A 25,083-nucleotide genomic window follows, 5' to 3' on the forward strand; every position below is an offset into this window, starting at 1 on the left:
AGTTCATACAAATATGACGAGTAAATTGTACTTTATTCAATATGTAGTATAACGCTATAGAATGAGTGTATATAAGTATACGCATATTGACGCTATACACAGTTCTTTAATATCAAGGACTAGCGAAATGTAAAGAAGGAAAAACAAACGATTGGACATCTATGTTTCCTCTTCCCAGACAGTCTCAGTTAAGATAGCAATATTGTCCAATCCTCTCATTGGCGCATACTCCAGAGTCCACATCAAATTGGTAAATACCACTAAAATCAATGCAAATCAGTTTCATTACTCATTCTAAGCAAATATACTTTTAAGTTTCATTTTTTTTAAATTGATTTATACGAGCAGTAAAACAGTTCGGTTATATGCTCATAAACAAAGATACTTAAATTGCTGATAATAAATTGACCAAAATTTCAATTACAAAATAAAGAAACTTACGCATTTCGCCTTGATGCAGATCTGCTATTAACTCAGGACAAGAACTATTGCAAGGATTTATAGGAGTCAAACGAAGTTGCGTAGCTCCTCTCAACTGAGCCAGAGCAATGAGACCAGTGTCTAGTTCTACCTTTTTATAACTTGGACTATTATAATCCGAAGACATGAGCACCCAGTTGAAATGTGCTGGCGAGACTGTACTCGAAAGGAAGTACGGACGCTGATAATATTTCCGCAACACCTTTACCGCATTGATCTCGCAATTTTGCCAATGCACAAACCACTTAGCTACTTCTGGAGAATGCACCCGACGTAAAAATGCTGCCAAATCGGATGAACCGGTTCTCAAATTTGAGGTCAAAGCGCATGGTACGGTTTCCATTAATCGTTCGTTCTCCAAATAAAGCTATTTACACGAAATACAAAATTGAAGTATAAACTTGATTACTTTTCAGCTAATATACTTAACTTATTTTTAAAAAATAACATAATATAAAAATAATACTATCTGAAATAAGTACATGTTTTTACCTATTGCTATGCTTCTACCTACATGAGTAATATTATCAAACCAGAAATAGTCTGTGTTCATGACTGCCCAAGAATCCATTGCATCAGTAATGATTGCAGGTGCATCACGACTTAAATAGTTATCAACAAGATTACGGTATCTCACATCTGACAAACGATCGATGGTTTCCAAAGCTTCACAGGTCTACAAATGTAATTGAATCAAAATAATGATCAAACTAATATTTCTTTCAAGAAAAGCTAGTCTTGTTACGTATGTTGTCAATAAATACCACGCAATCTTCTTCTGTTATCATATAATCATTATAGAAGGGATTGTTGATCATACAGTTTTCATAATATAAAGGTTGCCAGTTCCAAATTGGCAAGACTTTAATCAATAAAAGACGACTGATTGCAGTAAAATGTGTTCCAACAAAATCAAGTTGTGCCGCTAAACAAGCCAATGTGCCAAGAACTATCAAGACAATTGTACCACGGAAGACAAGTTGCAACCAAGAACGCCGCATTGCAGCTACTAATGGTTGACAAATAATATCCATTTCCTCCTCTGTAAAACCTGCCTGTTGACAATACCTGTAAAACAGTGGTCTCATAATATATCCCTACGGTTGTCATCATTTTTTTCTATATAAACAATAAAACAAAAGATAATACCATAATACTTTGATTAACTTCAAACATTACATTGTTGTGTGAAGAAATGAAAATAATTGCTATGTATAACAAATTGGTCTAAATAATGCAAAATATCTGAAATATACAGAAAACATGTAAATATTGTGTAAATGTTGTGTTATAATATAAAATCGTAAAAAATAATTACAAACATAACAAAAAAAAGATACAATAATATTAATATAAAAGCTGCAAATTTACTTGTAAAACGCGTTCAACTCATCATCTATCAACCGTAGTTTTTCCGAATGGGTCATTTCCTGCTGTTCTTTTACATAGTTTTTGCGAGGTTGTTTAACACATTTACTGCTCGACATCTTGTCTTTTTAATAAAATACAAACTTGTCAATGTTACACGCAATCAACTTATAAAATTCGTGGTTCAAAAGCCAAGAAACAAATCGGCTCTTATCGAGCGAAAATGCTCAGCAGACATAACATGCGCAGTGCAGCTATTTTCAGATTAGGTACATTCATGTGCAAATCCAGCTTCCCTGGTGAAAACAGGAGTCAAGGGAAATAATGTCCCTGGCATGAGCATTATTCCTCATTTATAACAGAAACTTTTCAAATCCATAAATAATAACATTTTTACAAGTACATGCATATTTTTATAAGCAGGCTGTGTTACTCATTATCTTAGATATATTTGAAAATTTATATTTTTGCGCGCACTTTCTGTAAATATAGCAGAAGTTGTAAGGTAAGTGACAAGGAAACGTAAAGATAGAGAGAGAAGGGAACACATTTCCAGGTTTGGTAAAAAAGTAGGGTTGTGTACCTCTAAACTCCTCTGCTAGTAGACTCATTACACGCCATTCTGGCATGCTCTTGCCAAAAAGCAAGGATCCCTAATCTCTGCTCGTGTTTTAGATATGAGGGACATTTGCTTTTAAAAGTAAGCATGTACTTGATACAGTACTAAATTTGAAAAATCAAATTTGCTTTCGACTGTACAGTCAGTACAGGCTTTCTTAGGGAAAATGGCGGCTAAGGATATCTATATACGTACGCCACGTATTGATTCTTACCGTCATTGCTAAAAAAGTGGCAGAAATATATATTGAACTTCATAAATCTTGCATGACCGTGCAATAAATTCTTGCGTTACATGAATATGAAAAGCATATAATTATATAATTATTCAATTTTAACATCATATTATTTTGATTTGTTGAAAGTTAAAACTATGTTAAAAATTTAAATTTAATTATTTAAAGTATTTTTCACAAGTACAAATAACTATATATCAGAAGTACAAACATTATTTAATTATCGATCGACAGCTTTTTAACAATAATTTTGTTTCAAAGTCTGATGAGTCTGATACAACAAAGGACTTATCTGGCTGCTATAATGCTGTCACAAAGTTCAAGTTGCATATACATATAGGTATGTCGGTAACTTTGCTGCCTATATATATGTAAAATTGCGAATGCTGTGCTCGTAAAGTGTTATATTAATAAACGTTGAAACATCAGAATTTTTAGATTTTATCATTTTGTTAAACATAATTAATTAAAATGAATAAAATAAAGTTACTGGGTAAGTTTCTATAAAAAATACATATTAATATAAAAGAGAGTAAGAGTTATTGTAATGTCATTTTTCTGTAATAAGGAACTCAAAATTTATCCATGGTATTTAACATAGTCACTCGAAATATTGCTGCCCTTTCCATGTTACCAGAGGAACACAGAATGCTTCAAAAAACATGCAAGTACTTATTAATATTTTTTTTTTAATTACAATTTATAATCTCCCAATATAGAATTCTATTCATATAATAAAATATGTAAATATTATAGAGATTTTGCAGAAGGAGAATTGAAGCCAATAGCTGCAGAAATTGATAAAAAACATCTTTACCCGAAAGACCAAATACAAAAAATGGGAGAATTAGGATTAATGAGCATAGCAGTACCTGAAAATTTAGGTGGTACTGGACTTGATTATTTGGCTTATGCTGTTGCACTGGAAGAAATATCTAAGGCTTGTGCCAGTACAGGAGTTATAATGAGTGTAAATAATTCTCTCTATTTGGGACCAATAGAAAAATTTGGCAATAAATATCACAAAGAAAAATATATAACTCCTTTTACAACTGGTACAAAAATTGGATGTTTTGCCCTCAGTGAACCTGGTAATGGCAGTGATGCAGGTGCTGCTTCTACTACTGCTGAGAAAAATGGAGCTAATTATGTAATTAATGGTACAAAATCATGGATAACAAATGGATATGAATCAGATGCAGCTGTTTTATTTGCCACAACAGATAAGACAAAAAAGCATAAAGGTATAAGTGCTTTTATTGTTGATAAGCCAAAAGAAGGTCTTTCTCTTGGTAAAAAGGAAGATAAATTGGGTATTCGCGGTAGCAGCACCTGTTCTTTAATCTTTGAAAACTATGAAGTATCACCTGAAAATTTGTTAGGAGAAGCAGGAATGGGTTTTAAAATTGCAATGATGACTTTAGGTATTGAATAAATAAATATTTGCCTAAATGCAATGTTTTGAAAATATAACAATTAAATTATATGATTTTAGATTCTGGTAGAATCGGTATTGCCGCTCAGGCACTAGGTATAGCTCAAGCATCCCTTGATTGTGCAATAGAATATGCATCACAACGACAAGCATTTGGCAATCCTATTATCAAGCTACAGACAATTCAACAAAAAATTGCTGACATGGCATTAAAAGTAGAAAGTTCAAGATTATTGACATGGCGTGCAGCTGTACTTAAGGACAATGGCGAACCATATACAAAAGTATAATAAAAATGTAATTATTCGAGAACAAACAATTTCTAATATTCTTTTGCTTATAGGAAGCCGCTATGGCGAAGTTGTCAGCATCTGAGGCAGCTACCTTTTGTAGTCATCAATGTATACAAATTTTAGGTGGTATGGGTTACGTTACTGATATGCCCGCAGAACGTCATTATAGAGATGCGCGTATAACTGAAATTTACGAGGGCACTTCGGAGATACAAAGACTGGTTATAGCTGGAAATGTTATTAAAGAATACAATTTAAATTGAAACTGTTAAATGTTTCGGATAAATTGTTTTTACGCAAGCAAATATTTTGGATATTCCCTTCTCTTTTTATATGCAACATATATATGTATTTTTTCATTATACGAGAAAGAAGTCAATAAATTTTATACATTATGACTTCTGGTTTTATTAGTCCTTTAATCCCATAGTGGTTTTATAACACAAAATATATATGTATATATGTAAATATGCAAAATATAATTATGCACGTATCCATATATACATATGTGCAGCATTATAGGAATTTCTACTCACGATTCCTACCTTGCTTGTTATAGGATCATAGCTAACAGTCTATCTATTAAAGTAATACTAACGCATAGGGGTGGTAAACACTGCTCACAGTGAGATTTTATTTAAAAATCTCTGTTAATATTGAAATCTGATGAGATCGCACATCAAACTTAAATGCTAAGATCCACAACTGAGCAGCATAAATTCAGATATTCTGCACTGCAATCTTCCAAAAGTTAATTACTTTATCTAGATTGTATTTCTAAAGCTACCTTAAATACTACAGAATAGATTCTAGTATAACAGGTAACAATATACATATAATTTGTGCAAACGACAATTACAATTCTTTTCCAACTATATTTTAATTTAATTATTTTTTTTGCATAAGCGAACATGTTGGATATGATATATAATTTGGTTTAATTTCTTGTACAGATATCTATTGGAATGCAAAGAAATATATAAGTATTTATAACATTTCAATTTGAATTTCTTTGTATGCCACTTTTTTTATATACAGTAATGTACCCTTTCTGCATTTACCGACTTTCACAGCAAAATATTTGTCTCCCCCGTTCTATGTATGTATGTACGTACATGTGCACATATATATATGTATGTATGTATGTCAAATACTGACTTTACATAATTGCTTTCACATTTTTCACAGACCAATGTTAGTGTAATAACTAAAAATTTATTAAGTTGATTATGATTTAAATGTGTCTTTCTATCCTCCTTTTTTTGAATCGAAAACATAAAACAAGAAAAGTGTAACTATCTATAACTTATTAATCATTTGTTATTTTATTTCGTCTGACAGTAGTAGTGAACGTTAGTAAATTATCACAAAATTAATTTCCATTCGCAAAAGTGCCAAAATACGTTTGTTTAATTTTTTAAGTTATTATACAATGTATAATTGGACTTACAGAACTGTAGATCATATCGTGATGTTCCCCTTCTCAAAGTAAAAATTAATAAATTTAAAATCAAGCTATAAGTTTATTATCAGACTCACGATTCCTGTGTTAAGTATTCCTGTTTATATATGGTAAGCATTCTGAACATCTTATTCATAAATTTTAATATCGAACTACTATGGTGTTAAATAACAGTTACATCTTTTCCACCTATATTGAGTTTTATCGAACTGTACTCTTTTTTTTTATATTTTATACATCATATAGATCAAACTGACTTATCAGCTCTTTCTCTCGTTATTGGCTATATTATAATCTTTGACTGTAGATATATTTATCTAGAACGTTCGTAAATGTAAATAAATTAAAATTGTAAGTAATTGTAATAGACACTGAATCTAGACACTTAAGTTCTGGAAATTGTCCCGATCCTGCAGGATCGCCTATGACAAAACGTATGTGAATTTATTTGAGATGTAGAAGGAAATTAATTTAACCATTCATAACAGAAGCTGTCAAAGCCTCAATCATCAGCTCGCATACCCCTTACTTCTCCTTGATGTCTTTGCTGAAAAATGCAAATACATTTTTTTATTAATAGTACACTGAACTTAATAATTATAGTACTTTAACTTTAAAAGAATATTTACCCTATCCAATTCTACTTTCGTATTTTCTTCAATTGCTCTAATATCTTCCATTGTCAAACCGTACCAACGATCTATCCAACAAAACACTTGTCTATGAAAGTTAGTAAAAAGACGCCTTTCTGCTTTTTGAATATAACTTTCAACACGATTTTGTAGACCAAACCACTTAAATTCACAAGTGACTAACTTATAGCATGTCATTATAGGTTGAACATTATTTTTCCAATCTTTGCCAACAAGTGGGCCCCGACCTGTTTTTACAGATTTAAACTTTGTTGGATCTTCATCCTCTTTATAATCAGCATTTGCAATCGGATCATTTGCAATATCTATATGTACCACTTCTCTTATTTTTAATTTATCAGGAGGTAATTCATGAACCTATAAATTAAAAAAGTGCAGTGTAGAACATAAAACAAAATCCTATATTTTCTAAAATTTGTATACATACATTATTTTGATTTCCAACATCATCAATGTGAAATGATTCTATCATAATTACAAAGTTCTCTTTCATATATCCAGGATTCTGTACAGAAAATAGTGTGCAAAAATGTTAAGTAGATATAAGAAAATGTTATAACTGATACACTTAATAATTTATAGTATCACCAAATTATACTTACAGTTATAACAGTTTTGCAATAAGGATAAGCATTCCAAGCTTCTTCGTGAATTTCCATAGAATTCTTTGGCAGCATAATACGAATAAAAGCAGGCACTCTACTAGCTAAATGATAAATCTTGTATGTATATTGGCCTGAAGAATATTTTCCACCAAGCAAAGGATAATCTGTGAATGGCTCATTTTTTAGCACTTCTATACCCTCTCCACCGCCAGTATTATTTTTACTAGCTTCTGCTACAGAGTACAGCTGAGCCACTTGATACTGCCATAAAGCAAATCAGATTTTATGATACATTGTACATATCATAAATGATAAATTATATTACAATTTAAAGATAATAAACTTATTAAAGTATACAAAATTTACAAAACATATTTTTAAACACACATTGCTTCAAAAAAGCACATTTCAATTTTATAAAGAAAACTCAATAACATATAATTTAATTGTCATCTAAAGTACAAACATTCATATAATTTCAAATCATATTTTTTTCTCATAAAGGTTGAAAGCAAAAAAGCTAAAAGTAACAAATACATAAATATCTAAAGTAACAATTAAAGATCATTTGATAAACTGAAATTAAAGAAAAACTCTTATTACATCACAAAAGTTACCAAAGATAAGTATAATAAAATGATTTGACAACTTCCAGATATAATGACTGGAAAATTCAAAACATAACATTTAGATTAAATACATGCTTCTAAATAAATGTTAATTAAATGAGTTGCAAGTTTTGTCAATTGCACTATACTGATACAAAGCTAATTTGAGTTAGTTTCTCTTTTTCTAATGAAACAACATGTTTCAAAATGGGTCATTATAATAAGACCTTGCTGTTCATCAAATACATACCTCTTCCACTGTAAGAGGCAAAGTGACACGGCTGTAACAAAAGAAACAAATAAAATACATTTATGTTTTATCAACTAATAATTGAAATGATCTATAATCTATAAGTAATGGCCTTGAACATACACAAGTATGAAATAAAATATTATTCATCAAGTACCAAGAAATGAGTGACGAATGATAACGAAAATCGAACGATTATTTTGAGAGAAGTATATTTATCAGTTAAAATGAAAATGAAGTTATTCATATCATAACAAAATTTCGGTTATACGAGTGACAAGGGATGAAAAAGCATCCCTCTTTGCCCCTCCAATCCCACCCGCTGTTAAAGATTAGTAACCATATCCAGAGAATCGGTTTTAAATGTACGACCAATATTCGTCTCTCACGTTTATACTAAACAAAAAATCACAAAATTCATGATAACTTACAATTCCTTGATAAGCATTTTAACAAGCAGAGCACATGGGCTGTAGTAATTTCAGTGCGACCACACAGAACAACCCTTGCTTTAGCAAATTCACTCGTGTTATCTCAACCCGCAGTCATACGCATACAACGGCGCCGACTTCTCAACCGACTGCCACACACTTGAACCACCGAGTAGGTACCACACAGCCGCGCAACTACCAAAAAGCACATATACTTGCGCACACGTGTACATCAAATTTCCCCACTCCTACTTCACAGACACTTTGCAAATGACGTCATGCTTATATGCATCTTCGTACGCATGCGTATTTATTATCTATCCAACTCACAATTATCTAGTCTGGGGATTTTACGTTAAATCTTTTATGTAAAAGTGTTAATTATTACAAAATATTGTTGTTCATTTATTTGTCATATAACACAGTTTATATACGCAGTATTCATTGCATTTAAATTGCAGTGAAGAAATTGTAGCTTACATATATATGAACTGTACTTATATATACTTCTATATATATGAAAATTGATAATGAACATATATATATATATACACATATACCAAATATTTAAATAATAAATATTTACTTAAAATATTATATTAAAAATTAACTACAAATATAAAAAAATGGTCAATTCTTATTCTTATAATATACAATATTTACTCAAATTTTATAAATGTTCAATTATAGTATAAATTAAAAAAGTTTATGATGTTCATAATGCTGGTTTTAATTGTCACAATATTTAATTTAAGGCAGTTATATAATGCACTTAATTATATAATAACCTAATGAATAAATAAGCACATTATTTTCAATAAGTTCTAACAGGGAAAAGTTTATAACGAATAAAGAAAATGATTATTATCTTAAAAAAGTTTGACTACAGTAATATATTAGTAAATATAATAATCGTGCAAAATATTTTAATATTACAACGTATTATTATGTATATGCAGATAATTTACTCTTTATTCATATATAGTCTTTCAAAAATAGATGATCATTTTGAATGGTTACTTTTTATCTGAACATTAAGGGAAATTTTTAAGAAAATCCTAGAATAATCACTACTATTAAATTACTAATATTTGAGTTGAGTGCTTATACATTCAAATGGCGCTGTATGCAACGTCGATCAGAAAGAAAAAAGAATCATGTGAAGTCTTCCTATCTCTTTTCCACACCGCGTAAATTGACAAAGGATTGATAGAGAAAAGAAGACCGAGACACGTTCTTTCTCTTCCTATCGACTCCTTTAGATTCTCAATATTGAATACTTACTTCAATATATATATTCTAAGGTTGAGTATCTCCAAATGCCCACCTTGCAGAGCTACATCTATGAAATACAAGAGCTATAATCATTTTATTATTACTACACAATATTGTGAAAATTATTAAATTTATCAAATTTAAACATAAATTGAAACGTTTTACAAAGTTTAATTTAAGCAATAGCGATATATTGTTTATACTCGTCAATTATTATATATAAGCACACTTTATTCACTTGTATTAAATATTTCTTCATAGTGACATTTTTAGTTGCACAATATATATAGAAGTATGAGGTTTATGTGTTTGTGTAACAGTTGTTGGCCTGTTTAAAAATCGACTGCAATCGACGAGGTCCGATTGATCGATATGGTTCTGTATGTGTGTTACAAAATGTACTGAGATGACAGCGCGCATACTGACGCGCCTTAGAATATTTGGTTTGCGGAGAATGAAAAGATGGAAGAGTAGTTCGAAAGTTACAAAAAAGATCAAGTAACATGTCTACACATTCTTATGCGAGGTGGGTTTATTGGTGGACTATTATACTGATTTTCTGAGTTTCGGTCTTTCCTAGTGCACAATAGATAAGTACGACAGGTGTATGGCAATTTGTGGAAATACCAAAACCAGGACGCGTGGGAAGATCTGCGAAACAAGAACAAGTTCGTTCCGGATAAACAGAAATAAGTGAAGAAATTAAAGAAAAGAAAACAAGACTAAACGTGAACGTTTGAAACTTCAAATCATAATGGATGAATGTACTCTGAATGATTTGTTAGAATGCTCGGTATGTCTCGAGCGATTAGATACATCGAGCAAAGTACTTCCTTGTCAACATACTTTTTGTAAAAAATGTTTAGAGGAAATAGTGAATACTCATCGCGAGTTACGTTGTCCTGAATGTCGTGTATTAGTTGATGCTAAAGTAGATGATTTACCTCCCAATGTATTACTTATGCGTATTTTGGAAGGAATGCGTAATGCTGCACCTAAATCAACAAAATCTGTAGCTAAAAGCAATTCAGGATCTCAAAGACTTTTTGGTGGTCATCAAATTACTTCGACTACTAGTGTAACTACCAATTCTACTCCTAATGCATTCACGAATGAACCAATTCGGCATGCGAGTGCTACAGCTAAACAAGTTCAGCTACATAGTCAAACGTATGGCCGAGCAATTTATGATTATATGTCAAAAGTACCAGGGTAATTTTTATAATTTCTATAAACCTCACATAATTTTATTTAAATGTTATTTTACTAAATGATTTATTTTTTAGAGATTTATCATTTAAGAAGGGTGACATTGTCATTCTTCGTAAAAAAATTGATAACAATTGGTATTTTGGAGAAAGTGCTAACAGCCATGGGGTTTTTCCACTATCTTATGTTCAGGTATTTTAAAATATTTTAAAGCATCAATAAAATCAACGAATATTGAAAATATTCTATTGGCAGTAGCATAATAAGTTTGCATTATTGTCATAGGTAATGACACCATTAACACCACATGTACCTCAGTGTAAAGCTCTCTATGATTTTCGAATGACTAATGATGATGAAGACGGTTGTCTTACATTTAACAAGGTACTTAAATATATTGTTATGTTTTTATTTTTTTTTACACTTTAACAAGTACTTAAAACAATATTTTTATAGGGTGAAGTTATCAGTGTTATTAGAAGAGTTGATGAAAATTGGGCAGAAGGAAAACTTTTGGATAGAATTGGTATTTTCCCATTGGCTTTTGTAGAACTGAACAGTGTAGCAAGAGCATTAATGAAACTTTCAACAAAGTAATTTTATTATTCATAATTTAAAAACAATATTTTAATTTTAAATTAATTTGATTGTATTTTTTCAATTAGTACTCAGCCAGGTCCATCAAGAGTGGCACCTCCTACACCTACAAACGAAGAAACTACACCCTTAATACCAACTGATCATTCACGTAACATACAAACAAATCAGCGGCGTCCCCGACTTGTGGTATTATAATTGATTTATTTATTTATTTATTTTCATATTTCTATAAGTTGAAATACAGTAATTTATAATGTACTTTTTAACAGAGCTCAACTTTGCCAGTGTCTGATACAGTCTCAAGTGTATCTTCAGGTGGCAGTTCTTCAACTACAACTTCAAATACTCCCAATAGTTCCACTACGTCTAGTAGTTCCAGTACTGCTCCAAGTAGTCCTAGTAGCCCAGCAACATCACCACCTGCAGTTGGAAATAGACATAATGTTAAACGTCACAGTTTCACTGCTATCAATACTGGCCATCAAACTCATCCACATCATAGACACAGTGCAGAAATACTTAGCCCACCAGTAGATAATGCTGTTGGTAGCAGCAATAATAGCTGCAGTAATGATTCATTTTCTCCGGTACAGGTGTTAACCAATTTCTTTTTATAGAAATAACTTATAATTTTTAAAACTTTTTTACATTATATTATTTTTCTATCAGACTGGTACCAGCATTGTAGATCACAACCTTCGACATAGACGAAGTGGTAGTAGTGATCTTGCTCTTGCACAAGCAACACAAAATTTATCCTCTACTACACCCGGAAACGCTAATTTACCAGCTGCGTATATAGCACTATATCCATATAAACCTCAAAAAGCAGATGAACTTGAATTGAGAAAAGGTGGCATTTATATGGTAACGGAACGTTGTCAAGATGGGTGGTTTAAAGGGACTTCCAATCGTACGCAAAAGTGTGGAGTTTTTCCTGGAAATTATGTTGCACCTGCTAAGTATGTGAACTATTTGTAATATGTATATAATATGATTTTTTGATTTTAAATCACTACATTTTCATAGATGCCAACGTGGTTTATGCCGAGGGTCACCAAGTACAGGACAACATCAGAATTTTTCATCATCAACGACTCAAAATAATACTGAGTCGAGAATGACTGTGACATATACCAAAAATAAAGGGCCTGCTCCTCAACCTTATAACCCCCGTACGTTGTTACCTCCAGAACTGCCACCACGGGCTATTAGTCCATCTTCAGTGGTATCATCATCTTGGCATGGTCAAAGCCAAACACAAAGTCAAGAAAACAGCCCACCACGGAGCAACGAGCAAAACTCTGTGAATCCTCTCGGACGTAGTCACAGTGCTGTGATAACATCAAGTATTTGTACGTAATAATTACATGAAACATATTAGTTCAATGCTTATAAAGTAATTATGTATTTTAGCTTCTCCTGGCAAACAGGTAACTTTGCCACAATCATTAACCACTACAACTACTATTGCTGGCATCAGCAATAGTGGTACTGTCGCCACTGCCACCGCTTCTTCCATCACGAGTGAAATGAATAAAAGTCCCAACAATACTTTGCGAGCTGTTGCTTCTCCTTCTTCAACCACGTCTGTTGCCGCGACCAAAAATACTGAGAAGGTATATTTTCATATGGCTAATATGTCTGTATATGCGTGTTCTATATATATATTAATATATTTTTTTTAATCGTAGCAAAAAGAAAAGAAAGATAAATGCGTTTCTTTGATGCGCCGATTAACGAATATTAAAAAATCAAAATCACCACCTCCTACTACATATTCAATGGACAATCCTGTATTTGATGATGGTAACTCCATCAACCCAGTGCATGTTCGGTAAGGTTTTTGTTTTACTGTTATAATAATAATGAATACTTCATGCAGTTGTAATGTATTAGTACAATGCGTTGAATTAACGCTATAATTTTATATTAAAACAAAAGATTATTCTGAATAATTTGCATGTTAATAGCGTACTCAATGTTTTATTAACCGTTCGCATGTTTTGTTATTCAGAATCATTTACATGTTGTGTACGTATAAAATATGTGTATATGTGTATATGTATTGTTATTATGTATGATATAACTATTAAAATCACTGCATGATTATAGTGTTTGCACATACATATATATATGAACAAGGCGGTTATATCATATGCAGAATAGTGTAAACGTTTAATTATTTCTTTTTTTACATCCCATTCTTTTTTTTAATACAATGTGAGCTGCACGTGTTGAATTATTTGTCTAATTCTACACGGGGGGTGGGTGGGTATATTTAAAATTAGATCGGGATCTTGTCCAAGTCAGTTGCTACAGGTGGGAGCTACGCAGGAATTAAATGCTTCAAACAACCATCATCGTTTGTGTCCAGGCTCTATGCAGGGACACGTCACGTCTTCACAAAGACTTAAATACAAGGAGAGACCATCTTTATCGGTCTCAATCTTTCAGAGGTTAGTTATTATTTATAAATATGAATTCGAGTAAAGTATGGTTGATGAACAGAATAAGTGAAGAATTAATTACTACAGTTGAAAAAAGTATTTAGTTTAATGTATCTATTTAGCTTATGCATAAAGAGGAAGTTGTTTTTTATCTTCCAGCTAAATAATTTGTATGTAATACTTGTGTACGTGTTTAATCACATTAACATTTATAATTACATATATAATCTTGCTATAGATTGGTAAGTATATTAATAGAAATTTAGGAACCTTACAAATGCTCTACTTACATTGATAGCATTAAAGCACTATATATCATGCTTGTTGTATGTATTTACATTCCACAGCTACTGTTCTTGATTTTGGTTTTTTATTTATATATATTTTTTGCATGTCAAATACGTGTGCATTTAATGTGTAACTAGCATATACAGTTAGCAAATATTAATAACAAGATAAACTAAATTTTAATTTTCTTTAATTATTACCGTTAATAGATCCAACGAATCTAGTGGGATGGCGTGTACACCGGTAGGAAATCATCACCGTAAAAGTAACTCTTTAGATGCTGGTATGGGAAAGCAAATAAAGCAACAACCTTCTCGTGAACGGTATGCGATACATAATTTCTATCAGGCACTTTATTACCTTTAAATCTTTTCTGATTACTGATTTACTGATTTTCTTTCTTTTTTACAGAGAACGAGTATATAGATTTCGCTGTATTGTGCCATATCCACCTAACAGTGAATTTGAATTAGAACTTCGAGTGGGAGACATTATTTATGTACATAAAAAACGTGATGATGGCTGGTATAAGGGTACTCAGCAAAGAACAGGTCGTACAGGACTTTTCCCAGCAAGTTTCGTCGAAGCCTTCTGAGATACAGCTCAAAATCATCTTGTATTAGAGACTTGTATATAATTTTGCACAAGTTAAAAGTGACTTATGATAAAGTTACTTTCTAAACTTATTAATGATATAATCGATACAAGGGTAAGTAGTAAGAGTATGGTTCAAACTATAGATCTGATTTACACCTACATTGTATATGGTATGTTCTCATAATTTGTTGTTATAAATACAACAAAAAATTGTTTAAATCATACAAGCATTAAGTATACTGAAATTCTGCAAAATGCATACTGCCACTAATTAAGGGAAAAAAATTAAACAAAGTATGAAATTGTACTATATCTATACTGCCATTTGAACAAAAATATTAAAAATAATATATCTTAACGTTCTTATTAGTGTAAAATCAACTTCGTTATTTGAAATGTACCAAAAGAATCTTTGTTCATACACACTGGATCGTCAAAACAAAATGTTTAAAATCACATTGTTTTTATATTGCCTGAGGTGTTATTGAAGTATGTGTTATTACTACAAAAATATTTATTTATTTTATGTAACAAATTTTTTTGTTTCAAAAAAATTTATAAACAAAGTAACATTATTATTAAGGTATTATTTAGATCTTTTTAAATTGTTATTTTTTAAAAATGTGTGTAGTATATCTTGTAATACAGAATTATATACATTTTTAATAATTTTACGAATTCGCTATTTTTTGCCTTATCGTGGTTGCTAACCTTGAGCAACATTTTTTCCAAACATATTTTTTGTTTTAATCTTTTTTTTGGCTAAGTTAATTGTTAACATCCCTTGTTTTATACAAGAATACGTAAATTTGAGAAATAAGTTTGAATAGCATAAAACATTATATTAAATGTTTATTGGTTGTCAAAGACTGGCTTCTATTTTTACATTACTTAAGAAGTTTTCCATAGAGAAATTAATGATATCGTGAACGATTTTAATAACATTATATTTATATGACACCAGTGACAGTATATTTTGTAATTTATTTTGAGACTAAGTACACGTTCGTGCATGATAACAGATGGCATCGTTAAAAATCAATTTCATATAATTCTACAATTATAGAAAATTATGAATGTAAATTGACGAGCTTCCAGAGACCGAGTAATAATCAGTATTTAATGGAAACTTGTTACTATCCCACATAATGTGTTATTTACAATCATGCACAAATATCTACATATATGTAAGATTACACATGTTAGTATTTTTCATTTTTACACTACAAATATATTAATTTTTAATTAATACCATTCATAGGTTAATTTATATAAAAATATGTTACATAATACTACTGGTTTTTTAAAACTGAACAAATATTCAGAAGTCTGAGCATGTATTGTCCTTCTACATATGTTGTAATTTATTTAATTTATATATTCATATTTTATTATAAAAAATTGTTTTATATAAGTTTGTTAATATACATATACGTACATATACAAGCGCACACGTACGTACACAATATAGAAATAAGATAATGGAAGAAGAAAAGAATGGTAGAGGGTATAAACTAGTAAATGCTTCTGATTTAGTAATGTAGAGAAATTATTCGTTTAAATTTTTAATGAATTTGAACTCCATTACGATCTTTACACAAATCGATATACTTGAAAAATTACGTTCATAGTGTCATATTTTATTTTTAATGAAATACTTTCGTCTTTCTCTCTTTTCTGATACACAATTTCCTTTTTCTTCTTTCTCTGGTACTAAAGAAAAATATGTTCGTCATATTTAATTATACAAATACACCATATAAAATATATTTATATGTATGTGTTTTACATAATATAAAACCAAGTAATTTATTACTATTAATAATGATAGCACCTTATAAAAGGAACATTACTTCATTATAATACATAAATTTCAAATAATAATACAACTAGTAATAATAAACATTGATGTATCTTGTAATGAAAACTTACCAAAATTTATAACATGTATGATCTATTTGATCATAAAGTCTATATAATTTTTCTATTTTTATTTGAAACATGGTATAAAATAAGCAGCATAAAATGAATGTTGCTTAAAATTGTAAATAAAATATAACACCATGACAAAAGCTTAAGCATTCTTTACAATGTTCAACTGCAATAAATAGTAAAATTGAAGATATTGTATTCAGTTTTTCATAATATATTCAATTCCTGTATAAGAAAATGTTTGTAATATCGGCATTGTTTAAAATTGATTGTATACAAGCATTAACTAAATTAATTTTTATTAATGTAACACTTCTGTCCTCCTTGTAGGGTAAATAATTTTTGCCTATTATTAATTGTACATATTACTCAGTAATTTATATTCTGTTACAAACTATTATAGTAAATTTATTTAGATATTGTACTCAGTATAATTTAGAAGTCATAAAATTAACATTTAAGTAAGAAATAAAACATGTAAGAAACTTTTACAAGTAGTTGTAAAATATTATATTTAAAAGTGATTTTCCCCTATTATAATACTGTAATTGACTTATTATTAATAAACTTTATTATATATAGAAAGAGTTGGTTCAATGATTATATTAATACAAATTTTTTACAATGAAATTTATTTACTTTTAACGAAGGTACGTATATTATGTTTAGCAAAATGACATCATTATCAGGAAAGAAAAAACTACCATAGATAAACATATATATAATTAAATGATAATAATTTTTAAGTATTTATCGATAAGAGTAATATATTTCAGCATATAAATAATAAATTTTTATGAAAAGATGGCTCTGTTCAAAATTATAGTTTGTTTAATCTTTAAACACGCAAACTTGTCGAGAATTATCTGTACGACCATGGCCAACCTATTTATTACAAGTGAATTAAAGAGGACATAAACGTAATTCAGTGTGCAACCGTGACTAGCGGACGCACAATCGTTATAAGCAATTGTAAGTTATTTTCTGTTTTCGTTAATGGTATTTACGTAACAACAAAATTTATAATTCAAATATATCGTTCATCAAGTTACAATAATTAATAACAATACTGTTATATCCTTATATTTTTCACATGTATCCGTATCTGTTAGTAATAATGGAAACAAAGAACAGTGAACCCTCGAAGTTTGAATTAAAGGAGAATATAACTTCTACATTCGAACGAAAATTCAAAGTCCAAGTAAACGTTAAAGAATAATTCATAGTTATATATAATAAAATTTTAACTGCTTGTGACGGGAATTGCAACTGAGCAGTGTATATCATCATACAATAAAAGCATTCAATTATTAAACTTGTCTTTTATTAACTACCAATATGAGGGCATTTAATTTAAAGTTTGAGTCATCTCGTCAAAAGTTTGTGTGTGAACTTCAAGGGTCTGCAGTATAATGAAATAATGAATTAGAACTTTACAACCAAGAATTCTTTTTGCTCTTTTTCTGATTTATTTTTGAATTATTATTATTTTAATGAAAGACATTATACTTCGTTAAATGTACGAATCATTATCTATAACAGATTTTAATGATTCGAGTACATATAATATTGAAACGTATAATAACTCTGAGACAATTTATCATTCTTATGAAATATATATAAATAAAAAGTGAATGTATAAATGAAATTCGATATTTTCGCTTGATAACTTATTTGCGGACGTAGGTATATACCAGTGTATACGTAAGTGGATAACGGGAAGGGATAGGCAATTCAGAATATTAAAGTATTAACGAATAAAAATGTCATTAGATAAGCTAATAAATCGTAACCATCAGATTGTCATTACTCCGTGACGAACTCTCATTTACGTATAAGAGAATTTTAGGACTAAAATGCATATACCTAAAGCTACCTGTAATTCCTAACCAGTAGTATTTATACGTGTTATTATGCTAAATAAGTATAACATATTCTTACTTAATGCATCAATATTTCCTTACTCTGTTTGAAATATTATTTATTCTCAAACCTTAACAGTTGTGTTATTGCTATTAGCAGTCGGTTTCATCAAATTTTTTGAATATAACACAGGTGATTATTGTGAATAATGATTGTTGGGAGAACTTTACTGTCTACCCTTGCAAGGGTACCATTAGTTTCTTATGCACAATCTCAGTTATTAAGGCAGCAGCAAGATGTGGTAATGTAAATTTATAATTTTAATTCTTTGGTTTCTTAAGATTTTATTCTCTGATAATTGTTATCTTCTTAATTAGAATTTATTTTTGTTGGTGGGCAAAGTATCCAATTATCATACGAATAAGAATATTGAATATATTGTACAAAGTAATCAAATAAAAGGTCATAATAGAACAATTGAACAGTCTGATAATGTGAAAAATAGGCCATTGTTAGTTTTACTTAGCTGGCTATTATCAAAACGTAAACATGTTATGAAATACACGAATTTGTACAAGGAACAAGGTTTTGATATTGTTGTAGTATCAGTTACTCCTTGGCAACTATTGTGGCCTTCAAAAGGAACTAGGGTATGTATAAAAAAATGAAAATTATTTAATCGTTGATTTATTTGCATCATATATGATTTAATTTGGAAAGCTTTTCTTTTAGTTAGTTGCTGCAGATCTATTAGACTTCCTAGCGAAACATAAAAATTATGAACAAATATTCTTACATGGGTTCTCAGTTGGTGCATATATGTGGGGAGAAGTGTTAGATATAATGCAAAGTAATCCCCAAAAATATAATAATATAATTGACAGAATTGTTGGTCAAGTATGGGATAGTGTAGCCGATGTAACAGAATTGTCAATAGGTATACCACGAGCAGTATTCCCAAAAAATTTGGTGTTACAAAATATGTTGCAAAAATATATGGAGTAAGCTTATCTTTCTTAATAATTATATATGTTTTTTAAAACCATAATCTTTAAAATACAGATTGATAAAAAAGGGATCCAATATTTGCAGGACTTACAGTATTTACAGAAAGGCATAAGAAACCTTTAATTAGCATAATCTGTAAAACCAACTGTCATTAAATAAGATTGTTGCAACTCATGTTTGTGTCATTTTGCTTTATCAATACCAGAGACATGTTAGTTGAAAATTGTAAACAAAAGATTATGTCCTTAATGCATAAATGCAAGGTATATGTAATAACAGAAAAAGGGCATACTGATTACATTATATGTATGTTTATAACTATATTTATGATATTGTCTTGAATAGCCTTTGTTTATAATAGAACACAATAATCTTCTGTTTGTAATCTTAAACTAATATATTTTTGTTAGAAACAAAATGGCATGATCATGAAAAAGTTAGTCTTAGGACCTATGTTTATTAGATATTTTTTACACTTCTCTGTGAGTATTACAAGTTCTGTAAATATCAGACCTTTTTTTTTATAACTCTGTACATGTATATTAAAATAATTTGTAGGTATCACTTAAAAACATTTTACAAACAATCTACGCAATATTATGTACGCTCCAGTCAATTATTTCATACAAATTTGGTACGTACCCCTGCTTTATTTCTCATGAGTAATACAGATCCTGTTGGTTCAGTAACTAGTAACATGAAAGTACGTGATTCGTGGGATAGTTTGGGTACAAAGGTAAGATATATAATTATATGTACATAAAACAAAGGTACAGATTTATTATTTTCATATATATATCTTTCAGACTTATGTCAAAATATTTGAAAACTCTCCACATGTTGGGCATTATCAAAAATACCCAAAAGAATATGTCGCCGAATTATACGCCTTTTTATATAAATTAAATTTAATTCAAAATGAAGAAAGAATGAGATCACATTTTTGAATGTGATATTTTATGTATAATCATTCATATTTCAATATAATATGTATTACATTTATCAAATATGTAATCCTTTGGTACATATTTAACTTTTATATAAATTAATTTTGAGGGAAACAAATGCCAAAGTGATCTAATGTATAATTAATTAAAATTTTTTACTTAATTGTTTTAGGCTGTGTATACTTTATTGGCTGTAACTGAAATTAATTTTGTGCAATAATTTAAAATTTAGTAATTCAAAATTACGATTATTAAATAATCACACAAGTGTTCACTTAAAGATATATGTATGTTCTGTAGAGAGATAAGGAGCTAAGCAGGGAACTGCACAGGGGCAAGGAGAATATACTCCTCACGCCTATGCTGCCCAGATTCCTTCCATTTAACTTCTTCTTATCTCTCTCCTATATAGTAGACAAGTAATAAAAGAAAAAATGAGACAATCTATATTCTGTAGGTACTTTAAACTTATTTTTTGAATTTAATATAGAAAACGGAATATATAATAATCTAATCATCAACTGTACAGGAAACGATATAAATACTCGCCTTTTATATGATAAATATATTATGTCTGTGTACACTTTATAAAAATAATAAAAATTAATTATACTTTTACTTGTATTCAACTTATATTATGTTTACTCTTATCAGTGTCTTTCCTCTTTGATTTGTAACGTTTTTTCCTTTCTATAATCTCTTCAATTTCATCAGGATCCTTGCCTTCAAGAATAAGCTTTTTACGTTTATTGATTCGTTTCTTCTCATAAAAGTCCGTTTCGTCTAATTTCATTTCCGCTTCTCGTTTAGCAACAGAAATTTGTGTTAGGATTTTAATTATTTCCGTATCTGTATAACATGTTTCATGTGAATATGCGTTTGGTCATTACTTTATTATATATCAAATGTGAAAATATATATTACCATTAACTTTATATTCTGTCAATTTTGTTCCAATAGCTTCCTCAACAGCATGTAACAATTTAATATCGTTGGGTGCTATCAGAGTAATTGCCATACCTCCTTTACCTGCTCTAGCTGTTCTTCCAACTCTATGAATGTACTCTTTTGGCACATTTGGTACAATATGATTTACAACTAATTCAACTGTAGGAATATCTAAACCTCTTGCTGCAACATCTGTAGCTATTAAAATTTGTATATGATTTGACTTAAATTGGCTGAGTGCTGCAAGACGATCTTTCTGTTTTATCATTGCATGTAGAGCTACATTTTTAAACCCCACATCACTTAACATCATAGACAGTACTTGACAATTCCTAAAATGCAGTTAATTGATAAATTCTGATTGTACTTAACTGATATTCATGTATATATTAAATATTTGCATAATTTTGCTTTACTTGCAAGTGTCTGTAAAAATCATTATAGATCCATTCTCATTTGTTGTTCTAAATGTTCTTATTACTTCTACTAAAAAAGAATCGCGGACATCGCTTGGACAAAGTACATAACGTTGATCTAGTTGCCTCACTGTAGCCACACCAGAATCCTCTGTTGATTCCCAAATGAAAGCCTTTAAAAATAATAGAAACATGTGCAAAGTGATCATTTAAAATTGTTGGTTAATGTTTAACTTTCATTATTCTTAAAATTTTGTAATACCTTTTTTGATACTATATCTTTTACTTTGCTAAGAGCATCTGTCATTGTTGCACTAAAGAGTAACATTTGCTTTTGTTTAGGTAATGCATCAAATATAACTTTTAATTGATCATCAAAGTGTCCTTCTAATAATCTATCAGCTTCATCTAAAACTAAGAATTTTATTTTCTTCAGAGAAAATGTGTTGCAACTTGTCAAGTGATCTGCTAATCTTCCTGGGGTTGCAACAACTATATGTGGATGTTTTGATAGTTCTAAACCTTGTATAACCATATCCATACCACCAACAATTACACATTTCTTCAAACCAATAGATTTTCCTATTGCTGAAAATTGATCGGCAATCTACAAATAAAAGTATTCATTTTTATGCTTATGAACACAATAAAGACAGGCATCAAATGTGCGTTTTAAAATTATAATAATATTCAATATACTTGAAAAGCAAGTTCTCTAGTTGGTGTTAAAATAAGTGCAAAAATGCCATATGGATCTTCTGATAATTTCTGTAATATAGGAAGTGCAAAGGCAAGTGTTTTACCACTGCCAGTTTTTGCACAACCAATACAATCTTCACCTGCTAAAATTCTAGGTATACAATTCTGTTGAATTGGTGTAGGATTTTTTAAACCTAAAACAAAGAACAGTGTAACAAGTACCTTAGTCTATTAATTAACATTTAGATTATTTCTTACCCATAAAATTACACTGGTCAACCAGCCATGAGTTTAAGTTTAACGTTGTAAATGTCATGATTTATCTTTTAATATAAATACATATGATAATACATCATATAACCTATAAATGCATACATAATTACAAATACATTTGACTTGATAATGCAAGTACTACTGATTCAAAATCTTAGTACAAACACAAGATAATTTTTTATTTTATTAGTACCATCGCTTGCCGCTAAATGACACTAGCAGCAGCTAGTTGGTTCCAGAAAAAGGGAAGAAGCGCGCAAACGTAAATTTTAAAGAACATAAGAAAGTGATGGCTTTCAAAATAATTGCTGACAATCTTTTTGGGAGAATTTAATTACTTGTTGATTCCAGTGACTTAGGCTAAATGCGTACCAATGCACGTGTGCTATGGTGAGTGATACGATAATTTCGAATTTAAAATGTATTGTTTTGTTAGCAACGATTTTCAAAGTTATATTTATCGTCTTTTGTGAAAGATCCATAAATATATATGTAATATGTACAAATTTGTTCAATATGTTTTTCGCATTATTTAGCACATAAAAGATTTCAATTTTACACACACACCCACGCGCGCGCACGTACGTACGAACGCACACATAGTATTTATAGATTGATGATAAGAAGAACAGTCATTTTATAACATCAAAAAAAGGTAAAATTGACTTATACCTTAAAGTCAACACCTTAAGTCTTATCGTATTAGTATCTTCAAGTTTGCACACTACACAGAAAATATTAAATTTGTTGCAAAACTCAGTGAAGATATTTGGCGCGTATTTTTCTCGAACATATGTTGTTTATAGGTGAATTTTACCTTCTTCGTAGAATATGCCTCTTCTTTTTTAGCATCAATTCTAGAACACCCTGTATATTGTATATACTTACACAAATTATTGGATATGCAATTTATTTATTATCATACCTTAATTTATAGAAAATAATAATAGTAATACACATTTGTATGATTTTATCGATCAGTAAAGAAGATACAATAATACTACGTTTACACTGTATGTCAGGATCATAAATTTGTTAAATTACCGAAATTAAATTTTAGAATATAATTTATAAATAAAATTACTTTCCAACATGTATATAATCTTTACTTATTGTGGTTATCGTAGCATTGCACTTGTATTAGTGATCATTTTTAAAACCAAAGAACATTAAATTTACAGAAAACCAACGATATTTATAAGTATATTATGGCAGTGAGAGGAAAACTGCCGATAACCAAAAGCAAAGGACGTTTTTAATTTTTAGTTAATATAACTAAACGCGTTAAAGAATTACTATCAGTTAATCGGTTTCTTCCTCGATATAATACTTTTACTACCCCCTTCGCTTTCCGAAAAATATACGTATTTAAATAATTATCGTAAAAATGTTGGCGAGAACATTGTATTGCAGTTTTTTCTTTTTTAAAACGCATTGGTATTTTGTTAATTTTGCTATGAAAAAGTATACATTATCATCTTGAAATTACTACGACCTTTCATAAGTACAATGGTGAAAATTCGAATCGACTCGAATTTTCCTTCATTTTACAAGATGACAAATTCAATTTCAATAATGTATAGCCTGAAGTATTAAAAACACCGTTGTCATTTGCTCTGATAAACAAACTTTGCTATTTTATAAATCTAGAAATATGTACTCGTAGTTTTACTAGTAATTCGGTCACTGCGATTGGAAATTCGACAACTCGCTAAAATCTTGAAGAAAAAATGTTCACCTACCGCTAGCTACGTTAGAACAAGAATAGTTAATGGAATAATGTAATAGTTTTATCACAAATCTTATCATAGAGCGGTTAGCGACCATCATACTATTGGGAAAAAAAAGAATTACATCTTACTTTATACGATTAAGTTAATACGATGTTCTTAAACATTACTCAAATGCTCTATTGCACAATAAAGGAATAATTACTGTCATTAATTAATTTAATGATGATTTTAATTGCAGCATAATTTTGTATATATCTGAATTTTCCTTTTGTTTTTTTTTACAAGTACCATTACTAATCAAACACTGATTTCTCCGTCCAAATTGTCATTTTTTGCGTGTTTCTTGAGAGTTAATATTTTCTTGTTATCGCGCGTATCTTATTGATAAACACAAAACGGAAAAGCA

General features: G+C 29.7%; 6 protein-coding genes across 14 annotated transcripts; 3 read left to right on the plus strand and 3 right to left on the minus strand.

The window, feature by feature from the left end:
- Positions 1–14: 14 nt before the first annotated feature.
- On the minus strand, positions 15–2,555 carry LOC100881635 (uncharacterized). 3 transcript variants are annotated; one of them, XM_012281220.2, is made up of 6 exons: positions 1,852–2,555; positions 1,630–1,725; positions 1,245–1,548; positions 995–1,156; positions 442–847; positions 15–260 (listed from the first exon to the last, which is right to left on the minus strand). In XM_012281220.2, the coding sequence occupies exons 3-6, from the start codon at positions 1,512–1,514 to the stop codon at positions 160–162; spliced, it is 939 nt and encodes a 312-aa protein (XP_012136610.1). In that variant the 5' UTR covers positions 1,515–1,548; positions 1,630–1,725; positions 1,852–2,555; the 3' UTR covers positions 15–159. The 3 variants fall into 3 exon arrangements, with proteins under 3 accessions (XP_012136610.1, XP_012136608.1, XP_012136609.1); XM_012281218.2 differs by lacking the exon at positions 1,630–1,725; XM_012281219.2 differs by lacking the exon at positions 1,630–1,725 and having other exon boundaries at positions 1,245–1,599.
- A 343-nt stretch (positions 2,556–2,898) lies between these two features.
- Positions 2,899–4,828, plus strand: Arc42 (Activator-recruited cofactor subunit 42). Of its 2 annotated transcripts, XM_076538442.1 has the most exons (6): positions 2,899–3,042; positions 3,132–3,195; positions 3,271–3,370; positions 3,459–4,126; positions 4,198–4,421; positions 4,481–4,828. In XM_076538442.1, exons 2-6 carry the CDS (start codon positions 3,174–3,176, stop codon positions 4,691–4,693), a joined length of 1,227 nt encoding a protein of 408 aa, XP_076394557.1. In that variant the 5' UTR covers positions 2,899–3,042; positions 3,132–3,173; the 3' UTR covers positions 4,694–4,828. The 2 variants fall into 2 exon arrangements, with proteins under 2 accessions (XP_076394557.1, XP_076394559.1); XM_076538444.1 differs by lacking the exon at positions 2,899–3,042 and having other exon boundaries at positions 3,150–3,195; positions 3,271–3,366.
- A 457-nt stretch (positions 4,829–5,285) lies between these two features.
- vib (phosphatidylinositol transfer protein vib) lies at positions 5,286–8,656 on the minus strand. The gene is made up of 6 exons (XM_003701418.3): positions 8,440–8,656; positions 8,009–8,039; positions 7,148–7,411; positions 6,973–7,050; positions 6,522–6,902; positions 5,286–6,439 (listed from the first exon to the last, which is right to left on the minus strand). The coding sequence occupies exons 1-6, from the start codon at positions 8,454–8,456 to the stop codon at positions 6,395–6,397; spliced, it is 816 nt and encodes a 271-aa protein (XP_003701466.1). The 5' UTR covers positions 8,457–8,656; the 3' UTR covers positions 5,286–6,394.
- A 1,071-nt stretch (positions 8,657–9,727) lies between these two features.
- On the plus strand, positions 9,728–15,532 carry POSH (SH3 domain containing ring finger posh). Of its 5 annotated transcripts, none has more exons than XM_012281211.2 (14): positions 9,730–10,240; positions 10,295–10,926; positions 11,001–11,115; positions 11,209–11,307; positions 11,380–11,516; positions 11,589–11,709; positions 11,793–12,116; positions 12,193–12,485; positions 12,553–12,878; positions 12,940–13,142; positions 13,218–13,360; positions 13,815–13,982; positions 14,471–14,584; positions 14,673–15,532. In XM_012281211.2, exons 2-14 carry the CDS (start codon positions 10,469–10,471, stop codon positions 14,854–14,856), a joined length of 2,685 nt encoding a protein of 894 aa, XP_012136601.1. In that variant the 5' UTR covers positions 9,730–10,240; positions 10,295–10,468; the 3' UTR covers positions 14,857–15,532. The 5 variants fall into 5 exon arrangements, with proteins under 5 accessions (XP_012136607.1, XP_012136601.1, XP_012136602.1 ...); XM_012281212.2 differs by having other exon boundaries at positions 9,730–10,212; XM_012281213.2 differs by having other exon boundaries at positions 9,730–10,926; positions 11,793–12,110.
- Positions 15,533–17,611: 2,079 nt separating this feature from the next.
- l(2)k09913 (transmembrane protein 53-like lethal (2) k09913) lies at positions 17,612–21,226 on the plus strand. 2 transcript variants are annotated; one of them, XM_012281209.2, is made up of 6 exons: positions 17,612–17,762; positions 18,846–18,954; positions 19,031–19,303; positions 19,386–19,654; positions 20,220–20,397; positions 20,468–21,226. In XM_012281209.2, exons 2-6 carry the CDS (start codon positions 18,862–18,864, stop codon positions 20,606–20,608), a joined length of 954 nt encoding a protein of 317 aa, XP_012136599.1. In that variant the 5' UTR covers positions 17,612–17,762; positions 18,846–18,861; the 3' UTR covers positions 20,609–21,226. The 2 variants fall into 2 exon arrangements, with proteins under 2 accessions (XP_012136599.1, XP_003701573.1); XM_003701525.3 differs by lacking the exon at positions 17,612–17,762 and having other exon boundaries at positions 18,479–18,954.
- On the minus strand, positions 21,159–24,179 carry Dbp45A (putative ATP-dependent RNA helicase Dbp45A). Its single transcript, XM_076538439.1, has 7 exons — positions 23,138–24,179; positions 22,930–23,032; positions 22,672–22,865; positions 22,235–22,579; positions 21,973–22,145; positions 21,533–21,888; positions 21,159–21,457 (listed from the first exon to the last, which is right to left on the minus strand). The coding sequence occupies exons 2-7, from the start codon at positions 22,985–22,987 to the stop codon at positions 21,234–21,236; spliced, it is 1,350 nt and encodes a 449-aa protein (XP_076394554.1). The 5' UTR covers positions 22,988–23,032; positions 23,138–24,179; the 3' UTR covers positions 21,159–21,233.
- Positions 24,180–25,083: the final 904 nt, after the last annotated feature.

This window comes from Megachile rotundata, chromosome 12 (assembly GCF_050947335.1).
Source record: "Megachile rotundata isolate GNS110a chromosome 12, iyMegRotu1, whole genome shotgun sequence".
Taxonomy (NCBI): Eukaryota; Metazoa; Arthropoda; class Insecta; order Hymenoptera; family Megachilidae; genus Megachile; species Megachile rotundata.

Excerpts from the sequence above, each read along its gene's own strand:
- LOC100881635 (XM_012281218.2), bottom strand. The coding sequence starts at position 1,967 with ATGTCGAGCAGTAAATGTGTTAAACAACCTCGCAAAAACTATGTAAAA. Across the intron at positions 1,549-1,851 it reads GAGTTGAACGCGTTTTACAA|GTATTGTCAACAGGCAGGTT; the intron begins GTAAATTTGCAG and ends ACTGTTTTACAG. Across the intron at positions 848-994 it reads GGTTTGATAATATTACTCAT|CTTTATTTGGAGAACGAACG; the intron begins GTAGGTAGAAGC and ends TCGTGTAAATAG.
- Arc42 (XM_076538442.1), top strand. The coding sequence starts at position 3,174 with ATGAATAAAATAAAGTTACTGG. Across the intron at positions 3,196-3,270 it reads GAATAAAATAAAGTTACTGG|GAACTCAAAATTTATCCATG; the intron begins GTAAGTTTCTAT and ends TTCTGTAATAAG. Across the intron at positions 3,371-3,458 it reads ATGCTTCAAAAAACATGCAA|AGATTTTGCAGAAGGAGAAT; the intron begins GTACTTATTAAT and ends TAAATATTATAG.
- vib (XM_003701418.3), bottom strand. Across the intron at positions 6,903-6,972 it reads ATGTTGGAAATCAAAATAAT|GTTCATGAATTACCTCCTGA; the intron begins GTATGTATACAA and ends TTTAATTTATAG. Across the intron at positions 6,440-6,521 it reads CGAAAGTAGAATTGGATAGG|CAAAGACATCAAGGAGAAGT; the intron begins GTAAATATTCTT and ends TGCATTTTTCAG.
- POSH (XM_012281211.2), top strand. The coding sequence starts at position 10,469 with ATGGATGAATGTACTCTGAATGATTTGTTAGAATGCTCGGTATGTCTC. Across the intron at positions 11,308-11,379 it reads GTTGTCTTACATTTAACAAG|GGTGAAGTTATCAGTGTTAT; the intron begins GTACTTAAATAT and ends ATATTTTTATAG. Across the intron at positions 12,117-12,192 it reads ATTCATTTTCTCCGGTACAG|ACTGGTACCAGCATTGTAGA; the intron begins GTGTTAACCAAT and ends TTTTTCTATCAG.
- Dbp45A (XM_076538439.1), bottom strand. The coding sequence starts at position 22,987 with ATGACATTTACAACGTTAAACTTAAACTCATGGCTGGTTGACCAGTGT. Across the intron at positions 22,866-22,929 it reads TGACCAGTGTAATTTTATGG|GTTTAAAAAATCCTACACCA; the intron begins GTAAGAAATAAT and ends TCTTTGTTTTAG. Across the intron at positions 22,146-22,234 it reads AAGATATAGTATCAAAAAAG|GCTTTCATTTGGGAATCAAC; the intron begins GTATTACAAAAT and ends TTATTTTTAAAG.